At 39.7% G+C, this 15,900-nt stretch overlaps 1 protein-coding gene across 3 annotated transcripts in view; it reads left to right on the forward strand.

Annotated features, from left to right (window-relative positions):
- The window catches only part of TMEM135 (transmembrane protein 135), a 418,948-nt gene that overhangs the window by 95,394 nt on the left and 307,654 nt on the right, over positions 1 to 15,900 (forward strand). For all 3 annotated transcript variants that reach the window (XM_030558973.1, XM_030558983.1, XM_030558990.1), the window contains exon 4: positions 2,901 to 2,934. In XM_030558973.1, coding sequence (XP_030414833.1) covers positions 2,901 to 2,934 — 34 coding nt within the window. The remainder of the gene's footprint in view (positions 1 to 2,900; positions 2,935 to 15,900) is intronic.

Genomic DNA, 15,900 nt, shown 5'->3' on the forward strand with positions numbered 1-15,900 from the left:
ACTTCCCTAGAAGAGTTATATATAGCGTAAGAAATGAACAATCTAAATTTGTGCACATCAGAAATGATTTTTTAAAAAGTTGGTGTATTAATAAACTCTGTCATATAATTGTGAGAATGATCACACAGCTCTTTGATTATTACATGGATGTCACCACGTAAGGTATGTCTGCACACAGTCATCCTCAATACGTGTATGTATGTAACCATATATATAATCTGTTTATAAAAATGAGATATGTAAAGTTGTTTTGATAGGTTCTTTTATTCTTGTCTTAAATACAAAACCACACCAGCATAATGTTCAAAAAGTATTTATTTTGTCATTTGGGGTCCAGCAGAGGGAAGAGGAGAATACAATTTCTATAGTTTATTCTCTTAACAAAATAATATGTGGCTCAGTTTGCAATTTTGCAAGGTCTGGGTTCCTCCTCATTTGCTCTGCCAGGCAGGATAATGACCAATTGCCAGCCAGGATTTTTCTGCTGTTGAGTGCTGCTTCTCCTGCCTTTTCCATTTGATTTGTGCCTTACGGCAAGATTTAGGGCAACCTCTGTAACAGTATCTGGCTGCCATATGTGTCTCAACACAGTGAAGGCTGAAAGCAGGAGGTGGGAACACCTCAACTGTGCCTCTTACAGTACTGTTTTCCAGTGGATGCCTTCAGCATTTTCAGTACTGTCACAGAGGAATCTTCAACACTTCAGTGAAATGAGAGAACTCTGAAGCAATTTCTGGAGCTGTAACAAAACTAGTCATTTAAATTGTCCAAAGGGGAGAGAAGCTTATCTTCTGCGGTAGAGATGTTTCCCAAAGTAGTAGTGGGATAAGTTGGTGTTTGTAGCATGGTCTTTGATGCTATGGAATATAAATCCAGTCTGCCAAGCTAAAGCAAAATAGAGAGAAGCTTTCCCCAAGGTATCCTCAGGCTCTGAAAAGAAGGTGCGTCAATATTTCCAGGAGTAAGGGGGTCCACTTCTTTTCCCTTAGACAGTGAAGTGCTTGAGTGTATCAATGAGTTCTTTTTGTCTATTACATCTTAATGAGAGGGATTCCACATGTTATCAGAAACACTTTCGAGTGTTCTCAGGGGTTTACTCATGGGTTTCTTCTGCTTTTTCCAGGTACTTATTTGACTGGATGCTGTGTAGTTGATGATGATACAGACAACAGCCAAATTCACTAATGGTTTATTTACAGAGTATCATCCATTCTATGTACAGTATGAGGCAAGCATCTTGTGGAAGGAAAAAAAATATGTAATCAGTTTACAGAAGGGCTGTATTCTTATGAATATGCCTAAGGAGGCTTGTAGCAGAGTTTACCCAGTCTGGCTTTGGCTTTGCCACAGCCTCAATATCCAGTTCTGTCCTAGTTAATCAGACTTTACATTCAGTGTTTTCTCAATAAACACTCGCATTTTTGGAGTCTGGTTTATTAACATAAATGTCAAAACATATCTTCCATCCACCTGTTCTAGCTGCTGATAGTCTTTGGTGCAGGGCTCGTAGCCCTGTCCCTGTTGAGGCTAGGGTTTCCATGTGTCTGGTTTTTGACCGGATTGCCCCGTCAAAAACGGATCCTGGTGGCTCTAGTCAGCACCGCTGACTGGGTTGTTAAAAGTCCAGTTGGCTGCACAGCCGGGGTTAAGGCAAGCTCCCTGCAGCTCCTGGAAGCAGCGGCATGTTCCCCCCCTCCCCGGTTCCTATGTGTAGGGGCGGCCAGGAGGCCCCACATGCTTCCCCTGCCCCAAGCGCTGGCTTTGCAGCTCCCATTGGCCGGGAACTGCAGTCCTGAGCTGGAGAAAGCTTAGTGCAAATATTTGGCAAATTTAGCTGCCAGAATCTATGAAGGCTCGACTGTGCATGTACACTGATCTTTTTCTTTTCTTTCAGAGACTGAGATTCTAATGCAATATTTAGATTCTAACAGCAGGAGCGTCACTGAAAACAGAAAATATTGCAAGACTTGTGATAAAATCACAAGAGTTGGCAACACTGATTAAAAACTAGCATTCGCCAAGGCATAGGAACATATGAACAGTGGGGTTAGTGAAAATTAGATAACTCTGTATCTGCCCTTTCACAGTGCAAATGTGCTTTTGTGACTGGTAGGCTAATGGGGTGGCTCCTTAAAAGGAAACTTCTGTTCTTGCTCCCACAGTGATCTCTGATGCAAAGTGTCATAGGATTAGCTCACATGTACAAGGCTGCAGATATGGGTAACAGCCCAGAGACACAAGCTTCTGTCCTCTGCTGCAGTGGCATTCAACTAAAGAGCAATGAGCATATATGTTCAGACCTATGGACTTGCCAGCATATGTCCCTATCTCAAATGGCTTGTAACCATCTGCAGCATGGAGAACAGTGAGCTATAAAGCAGGAGCAAACACTCTTAAAATTCAAGTGGAAAAAAAGTTTTTAAAAGGACAAAACACTGAAAACAGGCAGAAAATGGCAGAAGAGAAAATGGTAGCAACTATACAAGGGCCTGGTCTGAGGAGACATTGCTGGGATGTGTTTGATCCTCAACCAGAAAAGGTTGGGAACCACTGAATTAGGCCAAGAAATCAGTTGTAGATTTTGTTAAAATTTTATTTGATCATTGAGTAATCACTAAGAATTAGAAGCAATTGTCACTGAAGTGCTTTGGAGCAATGTTTTTGAGCACAGTATTACTGGCATGGTTTCTCCCATGGTTTCTGTGGAGATTCTTCTTGTATTTTTTCTGCCATGGATAATGCTTGGAACCTACATAAGTAAACCTAAGCTATCTTCTAGAGACTGTAGGAAAACTTTCTGTTTTTGTTACGTTGTGATATTAAATTGTAATTTGTTTCAGCATGAGGGGTGATTAACATTGGTGTGTCTTACTCACTAATCTGATCATTTCTATTTATAGGAGAGGTCTGCTTACAATCTACATGGCTAATTTGGTAAGTAATCCTTTCTTCCAAGAATAAAAATATATATGGTATTGGAAGTGCACATTGTAAATTAATTTTAATAATTTGTTAATTGCCTTTTTAAACCTTGAAATTTTTTAATTTTCAGATAACTAAAATTATCTTAATGCCAAAAGTTTGACAATTCCTTTTTAAAAGCAAATAATTTCAGAGTGAAGATTGAAACGTATTTCACTATATGGTGCTTAGATTCTCTTCTACCTCAGCCCTAAGACAGTTTCTCATCCTATGTACCATATCAGCAGCAATTTAATTGTAAAGACATGTAAAGAACTTCGTGTTTGATTTTGATTAGAGTCTAATCCCTCAAATTCCCTTGCATTTAAACTGTATTTTTAGTTAATTGATTTATATTATGTGTTATGCCTGAATACACATATTTTACCACATGGTAATCTTGATATTAAAATTGCTGTATAATCCATACCCTCTGTAAAAAACAATGGTATGTGTGTTCAGTTTATGTAAGTGGTGCATTGCAAAGTAAATGTTATAGTAATTTTACTTTTAAATGTCTCATGATCATATTACTCAGAATGATGTGGTTATTCCACAAGCAATATTCAGCCTTGGTTTTTCTTTTGTGTGTGATTTTTTTTAAATTGATTTTTGTGAAGGAAAAATAACAAAAAAGTGTTAAGATGATAATGATTTACAGTCTGTATATGTTCCTGAATACTGTAAACTTGCAGGCTCTCCAATAAAATTTGTTTTACAAACTTCTCAAAAGTGTACAAATACGAGACAAAGCTATGTAGACATAACGTGGTGGTGGAGACTTGCAGTAATAAAATAGAAGACATTTATGAATAGAAAGAAAAAAAGAATTAACGTCTGACATTCTTCAAGCAGCCTGAATGTTGATGTTTTTTTCATCCAAATGTATCTAGAAATGGGGGCCATATATCTTTGAATTCATATAATTGATCTCAGCTGCGGTAAATTATTCTTTCTTTGGCAGCTCATTCAGACAGGTCTGAAAAACCACTGTGTTCTTACATCTTTGTAAAATCACTTGATGATCATTGCCTCCCTCAAGAACCAAAGTCTCTGTGGTGGAGCTAAACCCAGCTTAGTGGGTAAATATCCTAAAATATAATTTGCAGCATATACCTGGCTGCTGAAGTCAAGCACCATTTTAACGCTTGTCACCTTTTTCCAAAGCTGCCTGACTGTTGGACAGGCCCATAGTTTAGCTTTATTTTATTACAGCACCAACAAACATCAGAAGATAAAACTTTTATCTTGTACAGCATCTGTAGTGTCCAGTCCACTTGAAATAAAATCTTTTGTTTTATCAGGCATAGTCTATGATTCAAAGAGGCGTTTTAAACATAACATAGTATGTTTTACCATTGAGATGCTTTTAAGAGTGGTGGTAAATCCTCTTCTAGTGCTTTCACAAAGAACTTTAGACTAGTGGAGTTCCTCTTCATTAGTAAATCATACATGTAGAGTCGGGGCCTGAAGAGTTTATGAAATATTTCTAAAGTTCCTCGGTAGTTCTGGGGCCTCTGGCAGTCCTTGTGTCCATGTCAAATTGATGTAGTAGTAAATGTCTTCGTTCTGGCAGTCCTTGTGTCCATGTCAAATTGATGTAGTAATAAATGTCTTCGTTGTAAGGGTGGCAGTTCATAGTACTGCTCTGGCATTAGAAAAGGGACAAAGCCCTCACTGTTGATTTAATTGGAAAGTCTGTATGATGCCTCTCCTCCATCATTCCTTCCAAATAATAGGTTTGTTCCTAATTTGTAAATCTGGGTTGCCCCATATAGGCAATTGTCCACAAAACTGAGGATGTAACTGGTAACTTGTAGCTAGGATAGCCCAGTCTTTCATGCATCGACAACTGTGTCCCTGAAGACCTGGTTATCTGAGACCACATTGTTGATCATGATGTGAGAGGTTGGGCTAGAATATAGCAGTTGGATCCAGAAACTAAACATAGGATTTATATAGCACAATGTTTGGATTTGAACCAATCTCCAGCCCACCTTTCAAAATCCTTTTCTGTGTCTAAGGCTAGAATGACTGGGGTTCATCATATTTGACAAACTGTTAATATGGCAGTGAAAGCTTATCAGAGCCATAATGGCCTCTGACAAACCCAACTTCTTTTGGGTATATGATAGGCCTCCTAATTTCTCTAGTCTTCTTGCCAAAACTTTTGCCAATATGCCAATATTTTGACATCACTGTTAGCAAGTGAAATTGGTCTATAAGTGGAACAAAGTGTGGCATCAGTTTCTGGTTCATTAAGGCCGTGTTGGTAGAAAACTGACTTGTTTTAAAGGGGAAGTGAAGGCAACTGTGATTAGTGTATATGTCTGCATAAGAAAAGGGAAGCTGATAGAAATGGATATTAATCAGAATACAGGAAATGTAGAAAATTGACAAGAAAGTAAAAGGAGTTTTTTAAATGTGGTAGGAACAAAATAAATCCTGATGATGGTATTGGTCCATTACTAGATTGAAATGGTAGAATTATGAATAATAATGCTGAAAAGGCAGAAGTGTTCAATAAATATTTCTGTTCTGTATTTGGAGAAACACAGATGATGCAGTCTCATCATATGGTAATAACACCTTCCATTCCCCTAGTATCTCTGAAGGATGATAAAAAGAAGCTACTAAAGTTAGACATTTTAAAATCAGCTGGTCCAGATCATGTGCATCCTAGAGTTTTAAAAGCACTAGCTGAGGAGCTAAATTTTGGACCACAGGGAAAGTTCGAGGACTGGAAGGAAGCTAACGTGCCAGTTTTTAAAAAGGATAAAAGGGATGATGTGGGTCATTATAGGCCTGTCAGCCTGACATCAGTCCCTGGCAGAAAATGAGGTGGCAGATGTGGGATTCAACTAATAAAGAATTAAATGAGTGTATTGTAATTAGTGCAAATCATCATGAGTATATGGAAAATAGGTCCTGTATATTTGGTGTATTTGGTGTATTTTTTGATGAGTTTATAAATTTGGATGAAAAAGGTAATGTTGCTGATGTAATATACTTATAGTTCTTTAAGGCGTTTGACTTGGTACCAGATGACATTTTGATAAAAAGCTAAAACTATATAAAATTAACATGGAAGACAATAAGTGGATTAAATGTAAATAGGGAATCATCAAGTCAGTGTGTTTCAGTGTGATCCCACCTGGATTGGTTTTTGGCCCTATGCTATTTAATATTTTTATCCATGACCTGGAAGAGAACAATAAATCATCTCTAAAGACTGAAGACGACACAAAAATTGGGGAATTGGTAAATAATGAAAAGAACAAGTCACTGATTTACAGCGATCTAGATCACTTGGTTAACTGGGCACAAGCAAACAGTATGCGTTTTAATATGATTAAATATAAAAGTATATATCTAGGAACAAGCAATGTATGCCCTCCTTATGTAACGGGGAACTTTTATCCTTGGAGGCAGTGACTGAAATTTTTTTGGGGGTGGTGGAGAATAATCTGCTGAACATGAGGAGGTTACTTACTGTAACTGAAGTTTCTTCGAGATGTGTGGTGCCTATCTGTATTCCACTATCCGTCGTCCTTCCCCTCTGCTTCGGACTTGACCTTAGTGTGGCAAGAGGAGGAACTGGAGTGGGGTCGACCCGTACTGCTCTTTGTACCCTTGGTAAGGAGCATGAGAAGATGTTCCGCACATGTGCTGATCAATGGACATTGCTTGGAAAAAACTTCCAGATTCAGGCGCATGGTATGCATGCACACCCACGTGTGAAATAAAGATAGGGACAACACATCTTGAAGAAGCTCCAGTTACAGAAATAACTTTTCCCTTTTGTGTAATACAATATATATGCTTTAAAATATGTGATCCACTAGGAATGTTCCCATCCTACATTAAAGAAAATAGGATAGGTTGCCTGCCAAGTTTCCTCTGGAATTTGAAAAGTGGACATTAACCTTGTTTTACCTGGGATTTTTAATAGAATTGTCACAGACCTTTAACTACATAAGCTAACAGAGCTTTGGCTTCTGAATAAAAGTAATCTAGTCTTGCAAGATTTAACATTTTTCTTCCTTAATTGAGTAAAAGCAATTTTCTCAAGCATCTTGCAGAGGAAGTGTAGATTATAAGATTGGTAATAATTAATCAGAGATGTTATCCATTTGGAAAGCACTTTTCAGTACAGGAGTCCAAAAGACTTGTTTAAAAAAATCATAGGAATAACCTAATGATTTTTTTGAATTATTGGTCAAACATTCCTTTAAATAAAATGTAGCATTTGGTCTGTGTCACATTAGTTTTTAAGCTCTATACCACAAAGATATCTGAGAAGGATACCACAGAGAAGTCAATTAGTGCAACAACATTTAATGGAGACTGTTTGGAATCCTGAACCTTCTCTAGAATGTGATGGTTTGGAATTGAGAATTCTAATCACAAAATTGGATGTACTTTGAACAATAGTAAAGTCAGAATAACAGGGGCCCTGCTTGATCAGCTCTGTTTAACTGTGATGTATATGTATAATGTGTAGGTATGTACTGTATATGTACATATAATATGATTAGTGTTTTCTTGGTTGAGTTGCTTTGATATTCTACAAACACCTCTACATGCCTGGTGATTTGAATCTTCATTAGTTTACAGTCTTAATACATTTATCTTTAGGATTGAAAGAATATCCTATTCAGAATACGTGTAAAGTTTGATTTTTAATGACAACACTTAGGTTTGAGAAGTTAAACATGATGTATCTTAAGTGAATTACTAAGCAGTACAATTTGTTTAGCAGAAGTAAAATGGGAAATTATATATTGAGCTTTCTTGCACTTCGGTCAGAAGCAATATTAAAAAAATGAATAAAGACATTGCATATTTTGTTAATTCATTACATTTTTCTGATGTGATTAATACAATGGGAACAATAATCATTTTTTCTCATAGGACTGTTATGTTTATCCTATGCAGATGCTTTATGGACGAAGTATTTATATAAATTGTGCTTCAGACTTGCTAAAATCAGTATTTAGGTCTGAGCTGTCAGTTTTGTTTTACTTTATAGAGGTTTTTGTACATTGCTACATAGATAAATTTGCTCAGTTTTAGAAACAAGAGATAGGTAGTGCTATAACAATTACTTTACCTACTGCTGCAGTGTGTTTTGACAGCCACTTTAAGTCTGCTGAATTCTGAGACCATTTCTATAACTGATATCCAGGTGCAACTCTGATTATAATCCCATTGGCAGAACTGGGCTGTCTGTGTTCAGAGAACAAACCTAATCTACAAAATGAGTGTAGTGATATTTATCTACCTCCTTAGGGTGATTGATATGATGTTTAACAATTAGGGTAGTGAAATGCAGCAAATTGTTAAGGCCAATGAAAGAGGTTGGAACAGAACTCCTGCTTCCTAGCCTCATGCTCACTCTGGTAAGAAGAGGCATATTTAGTAAGCCTGGTGATTGCTAGAAATATTTGGTCAAGGATCCTGGCAAGTTAGGAGTAGTTCAGTGATGAGCTAAACTAACTAGCTGCACCTTTATACTAACATAAAATGCCAGCTTGAAAAATAAGTTATTTCAGGGGAGGAAAAAATCGACTATTTAATCTTTAATCATCTTGACTTCAGCAATTACCAGTCTAGTTTAACAGACAAGATCATGAGCTCTGTTTTCTAACTATAGGAACTGTATTTTTGTTACTGGGTTTTTGGAAGTAACTAAGAATTAGAAATAAGCCGAGGACAAGATTCTGTAGAATTTTATTTTTGATCTTCAGAATCTAAAATCAACAATCTCATTGTAAATCAGTGCAAAGATTTTACAAGTCAAGTAATATGGTTAGATCTAAAGTTGCTGAGAATGTGGGATTCAGAACCTTGAACCAGTTGCAATATATGAAGCAACATTTCTGTAATACCAAGGAAGAGAGTGTTACAAAGTGGTTGGTCCTGGAGGCCACCCAGACATGTACAAGCCTTTCCAGTTCTATTTTGGATTGCACATGTTGAAGTCAAGAAATTTCTAAGATGGTAAATGAAGTATTGCAATTGATCCTCTAAGGATAATTTGGGATCAAAGGGAACCCCAAGATTCCAACAAGAGGTGGAAAATGAAACATAATCACCAAAGTTGTTTTTGGCTGAAAAGGTAGAAAATATTAATAGATAAGGGAGGCCAATAAATAAGACACATGGCTGTTAGATTTCAAAAAGTTATGTCATAATGTATTGTGAACTAGGAAAACATTCAGCATTAGTAGAAATTGCTGTTAAGTAGAACACCATGTATCTTCAAATTAATTTAAGGTGGTGAGAAGGAAAAACATACTTAGCACTTGTAGAAGGAATGTTCTGTTTTAAAGACAAAGGCATAGAATGTCAAGATAAGTAAAAGACTAATCTTGCTTAGGACCAACTTGATATATTGGCTATTGGGGAAATACACACTTTCTATAAAACACACAGCTATGCTTAACATTGGAAAGCTAACCAAAAGAAGTGGGTTAGCTAGCACCCACTGCTCAACCAATATAACTATAAAAAGCACATAAATTAAACAACTTTGACTTTGTCCTTCTTTCCCCCTTTATCCCATATATCACCTCTGTGTATCTTATCTGAAATTTAGTCTGTAAACTCCTTGAGTTGGGAACCTCTAATATTTTTTTTGAAGTATCCTGTGCACTTCTTATATGGTGCTGTACTCCTAATAAACTTTTATTTTTAAAGTGCTCTACAAAAATTAACTAAATCTCAGATGATGCCTGTGATGTAGACAAGTTTATCCCAATTTTAGAAACGGGGAGGTTAAGAAACAGATTTGTATAGGACACAGATCAGAGTATCATGGATTTGAGTCAGTTGCTGATCCATTATTAGATCTCTAAGATTCCTGGGTTTGTCAGACCACTAGATTATGCCTTCCTGATTAAAAATAAGACTGATCAGAAGTGTATGAACATAGGAGAGCATCAGACTCTCTAAACCTTAAGGACTCCATGATATTGTGTAAACGTTTCCCCCTTCAATCATTGCTTACCCATTTATCATTTACTTGGCTTCAAAAACATATGCCTTAAAGAGTAAGGCACATTTTCTACCCTAAACAATGTAGACAAAGAAAGCAATAATTAATACATTTATTTTTGAAGCGATCTTCTTGCAGCTGTCCACTAACCCCGCCCACAAAGTTGGATCAGCCAAATTCTGACACCATTATTTGCATGGGGTAGAAACTTATCTGAGTTACAATGTTTTTATTATGGAACAGATTCTGACACACTTCCTTTTGTAACTTCTGAAACAATATTAAAACACTATTTAAAACACCCTCTTTAAAATTAATTAAAAGAAAATTGAGGGATTGTGATGAACAAACACGAGGATGAAAAGCCATCAGAGGAAAAAGACTGTAGGCTGTTTTGGGCAGGGTTGATTCAGTGGTTAGGGCACTCACGTAGGGCTTTGGGGACCAGGGTTCAATTTCGTGCTCTGCATAGACTTCCTGTGTGACCTTAGTTCCACATCAGTAAAATGGGGGATAATAATTCTTCCCTACCTCAGGAGATGTTGTGAAGATAAATATATGAGAAATTATGAAGTGCCTTGAGATCTACTGAGGAAATGTGCTACATGAGCCAGGTATTAGTATATTCTGATCGTACTGCATGTAGTACAATGGGGTCCTGAGCTGGTGGGGCTCTAGGCATTACTACAATATGAATGCTAATGAATAAAGATCAGTATGGGGCAAATGATTGTCATTCAAAAAAACCACAATGTTGAGCAGAGGTGGACTGAGGCGGATTTCACTAGGGCAGTGGGTTTCACAATGTTTCCTCCTGACCTTACTTGCAGTGTTTAGTTCCAAAGGTCAAAGGGCAACAATAAATATTTAAGAGCTGATTCTTAGCCCTGTTGCACTCCCTTTGTGCTGCCTGGGAAGAAACATCTACATGTTCTAGCTCTGACTTCCTCCAGCATGAGGGGAATAGAGAACGCTGTGCTGGCTCCTATGCCTCCCTCCCTGCAATCCTTCCTTCGGGGGGAGAGTTTGGAGTGTGCTGCTGAGACGCTGTTGCCAACGCACAAGTTAGAGCAGACCCAAGCTATCCTTTTTTCCTTCTCCTGGGTGCCTTTGGTGGTTGGGTAGGAGCCTACCTCTCTAGTGTCCTACATAGTGCTGGATATCCTGGGTCTGACTCTGATTTTTGGGTGATGGGATGATTCTGCAGCCTCATGCTTGATAGGGCTGTGCATGTGCAGCTCAGCCACATGAGATGTTTCCCTGAGTCTGCAAGGCAATGAGGAGGTGTCCTGTCCTTGACTAGGGACAGAGTTACTAAGTGCGCTGTGGGTATCATTGCTCTGCAGAGATTGTAGGAATGGAGGAAACAGTAAAACCCCAGGGGAAGATTCCAGTGATACAGACCTGGACACTGGAACCCCCGAAAGGGCAGTGATCACTGAAGTGCTAAGATCTCATTCCTGTCAGATGATCCATGGGGACGTTGTGCATGGGCACACGGCATTGCAGGATTGGGGCCCAGGCTTGTAATGCTGCAGCGCAATGTCCCTCAGTGTCCCATCCCTCATTTTTCCTCATTTTGAGAGTCATTGTCCCTCATTTCAGAGTGTGGGGGTTGAGAGGTATGGCTGTTAGAGGGAAGTCATCCCTTGCTAGGCTCTCTCCTGGGCTTAAGCAGTGCCAGTCAAGCTCCTTCCTGTTTTCCTGGGGCCTTGCGCAGTCCTGTAAGTCAGGCATTGGGGCAACCAGTATTACTTTCCTTGCTCCTCTTTGATGCAAGAAGAGGCCAACAGGGAGCTTCTGAGCAGGTGCAGCTGGGAAGAGACAACAGCTGCTTAGAGCACTCCTGGCTAACATCAGAGGTGCCCCCCTGGATTACAGGGGAAGCTTCTGGAGTCAGTTGCGGAAGTGGTGGCTCAGGGAACACATTTTGAATTTTATAATTAAATCAAATGTCTTAACTCACCCTAAAGGGCCACAGGTTAAATACCATGAGGTTTCAGTATTAGTTAATACGACCAGACAAAGAAGATGTAACACAGTGCAGTATGTGGAAAATGAGGGAAATAAGAAACCTGGAAGAAATTTGATTAACAGTAGAGAGGAGACTCTTAGACAAGCAGAAGACTATTCCAGTCAATAGGTAGCAGTGTCAGGGAAGTCATGATTTAGAGAATGAGAGGATATGACTGGAGCAGTCGGAAGAAAAGGGGATGAGGATGTGAAACTTGAATTTGATGTGATAAGAGACAGGAAGCTATGTAAAGGGGGTTGATATGACAGAAGGGGAAAATTAATTTAGCATTGGCATTTTGGACAAACAATGGAAGAGAGGTGAGACCTATGGAGGGTCAGAAAGGAGTCTATTGCTATCCCGGTGGAGCATGGCATGGGCAAGTGTTGGAGATAAAGGATGAATTTTGGTGAAATTGAAGTGGAAGAAGTAATTTAGCATTACACCATATGCTGGAAGATAATGTAGACAAAAATGCAATTGAGGCTGAGAGTCTGGGTGATGGAAAGGATAGTGGAGTTGTCAGTAATAAACTGGAGAATAGTTACGAGGAAAGATGAATAGTTCAAGCTTTCTTTCTCCAAACTGAAGTGCTGATGGTGGGGCATGTTGTGATAACTGAATCTACAAATTTACCCAAATTGTGAGCTCATTTGTAGGAAGTGAGTGAAAGTTCATAAAAATACACAGTACCTATAACAATAAATGTTGATGTGAAAAGGTGCAAAAGGGAGACCGACTAAATTAGTCCAAACAAAAAGGCCTATTGCTATAATTCAGTGACTGTGTTAATATTAAGCCTGATAGATGAGAAGTGCGTGACCAGAAAACAATGAACTAGAATTGGCATTTCAGAAAGAGGTGTAATTGGAGGACAAAATGAGGCAATGGGTTTTTCCACCAATCACTTCTTTTTAAAAAAGAAGACTTTCGGGGGAGGGAAGGAGGGAAATTAAGCAGCTGTCTGCCAGCAACCATTGTCAGGAGTATTACACTCATGGTTGCCACCTTTGTCTCCTGGGACCATGGGATCCACCATGACATTGGGTCTTTGCTGTCCTGATCCTCAGAGATGTCCTGACCAGATGGGGCCAGAGAGAGGGACACAAATAACACCATCACCTCTGCTGGTTCTGGCTGAATTCAGATGTGAGACTTTGTCCTGTCTTCGTCTCTGTGTTTTCTTTTTCTTCCCGACCTTATTTGTTCTCTTTTCCTTCTGTCTAATAAATGTCTGGCTTAGCTAGCCCACACTGCTGGTGAGCCTGTGACCAAGTCTCTAAGGTGCCACAAGGACTCCTCGTTGTTTTTGCTGATACAGACTGACACGGCTATCACTTGGAAACCTGTGACCAAAAAGACATTCCCTAAACAGCCTGACACTGGTGCAAGTTTTGCCAGTTTTCAAAGTGGCCTGTAAGACCATGTGCTGTGCCTGTGCTTTTCTGGCAGCAAGGTTGCAAGTGAGATTCAACACCAGAGACAGAAACTGTATTTTCTATCTTTGCATTTCTTTTTTGTTCCTACTTATCTGTTTGTCTTGTTTTCTAGGAAGTAGGATTGGACTTGAGCAAAAATAGCTCCAGCCCATTTTCAGTTAGCTTCTATTCTTTTCCCCAAAAAGGATAGGTATTATAATTTAAGTGACTAGCAGATAAAGGCACCGTCCTTTGAAAAACAGCTAAAGGGAAAGGGAGCAGTGGATTGTTGAAATGTAAGCCTCATTTAATACTTCAAGCACTTTAACTGTTTTTCCCTCTTCTTTTCTATATCTTCAATAAAAGATTAAACAAAATTAATGATGTATTTGCCATGGTACTAAGCAGGTTCAGGTCTCTATATACCAAACCCTGAACCTTGCTTAAAACTGTTTAATGTTGGACAGTTACAGAGTTAACATATTTGACACACATCTTTGGGCTCAAATGTTTCATAATACAACAGGCGTCCAGTAGATGTCCCAGAGAGAATTCTCGGTTGATACTGGGCTGAATTCAGCTCACCAATGAGCAGCTGTTTAACTTGTAACCATTCCCTTGAGACAACCAGCCATCTATGTCTATACAGCTCTTTTTATTCAAATCACTTAAACAAAGTGAAAGCTACTTCTAAAATATTTATCTTATTAAAATGAAATACATAAAACAGAAGAGATTAAACAGATACCTTCTAATAAATGTTCCACAGCTTTCTATATGTCATAAAAAACAAGGGACAGTGAGTGGTTACCGTTTAACATACTCTGAAAGTACAAGCAAATGCATTGTTCTTTGATTGCCTAAGTGGACCGAGTGTGTGTTCATTTGAAATTATGGCCATTTCAATCACTCAGTGAAAAAGGAGGACAGTCAGTTGCATTCCTAAGACTTTGACACATGAAATATTTGGTCTAACTGTGTGCCAGACTCCTGAAGCCTGGATTAACAAGAAGTTCCTCAGGATGTACCGGAAAAGTAACTTTAATATAGTTACATACTTCTTTCTAGGTCCTTAAAATTTTTGAGTAGTGTTGCCCCAGCACATTGAAATATTCCTAAATCTTCAGATTTTCCAATACTTTATAAAAAATTGGGCTAATTTAAGATGTATGTATACTTAAGCAGCAAAGATAAGCTGCATATTTGGTATAATGTTGTAAAAGCATATGTTAGTAGAAAGGCATGCATCCTATGAAAGAGAGAGAGAATGAGAATATATGAATAAGGTAGGAGGTCTTTTTCTCTTGAATACACTTATTTGGCATTTAGAAAACATGGCACCTGATCCTTTGCTTCTACTTCGGCAGTATTCCCGTTGAAGTCCAGGAGTGAAGGCAGTGCAAGGTCAAAACAACAGAAAGAAAAATTTATTTAGGTTTACTAATATATATTGAAGTTCTTTGAGTACTTGCTCATATCCATTCCAGTTAGGTGTGTGCGCGCCGCGTGCACATTCGTCGGAGATTTTAACCCTAGCAACACTCGGTGGACCGGCAGGGCGCCCCTTGGAGTGGCGCTGCTATGGTGCCGGGTATATACCCCTGCCGGCCCCTCTGCTCCTCAGTTCCTTCTTACCGCCCATGTCGCTCATTGGAACAGTGGAACGCAGCTTAGCTGATCTCCACCTCCCTAGCGATTCGCTCGTTTCTATTGTAATCGTGTATATAGTTCGATTTCTTCAAGTATAGTTAGTGTTTAGTTAAGAGGGATCGGGGGTTAGCCCCTTCCCCGTGCCTGGTACTGGGGCCCATACCCGGTTCACCGGGCTTCAAACCATGCTCGGCCTGTCTTAGGCCGATGCCCACAGGAGACTCTCACGACTCCTGTCTTAAGTGCTTGGGTGAATCCCATCTTACGGACAAGTGCCGCATCTGTAAGGCGTTCAAGCCCCGGACTAAAAAAGTGCGGGACATTCGCCTAAAACAACTTCTGATGGAGGCAGCGTTGACTCCCCAGTCTTCGGCACCGCCAGCAGCACCGGGAACAAGTGCCTCTTCGGCACCGGAGCGCACGCCAACGGTGAAGGCTCCTCGACATCAACCATCACCGGCCCAAGCTCCTACCCAGCACCATTCACTCTCACCACGGAGCAAGAAGCACGAGCATCCTGCTGCTCCTATATCTACACCGCAGTCTAAGCGCTTAACCAAGTCGGACCGCCCGGCACCATCAACTGCCGCGGCACCGACGTCCTCCGCACTGTTGATTCCGGCCTCACAAGAGCCATTGAGTCCGGTGCTTACCAGCTCCCCGGCACTGGCCGTGGTTGAGCTCATCGTGCCCTCCACTCCGGAGACGTTCTCCACGGCATGGGACTTGATTGCTTTGATGGAGCCTGAGCTGCCTCAACCCCCGGCGCCGCCATTGTGGGTTCTTCAGTCCATAGGCAAGCCGGCCCTCATGAGACCTTCTTCGCCCGGTACCACTGAACGCCGCCGGTCCCATCC

This window comes from Gopherus evgoodei, chromosome 1 (genome assembly GCF_007399415.2).
Source record: "Gopherus evgoodei ecotype Sinaloan lineage chromosome 1, rGopEvg1_v1.p, whole genome shotgun sequence".
NCBI lineage: Eukaryota > Metazoa > Chordata > Testudines > Testudinidae > Gopherus > Gopherus evgoodei.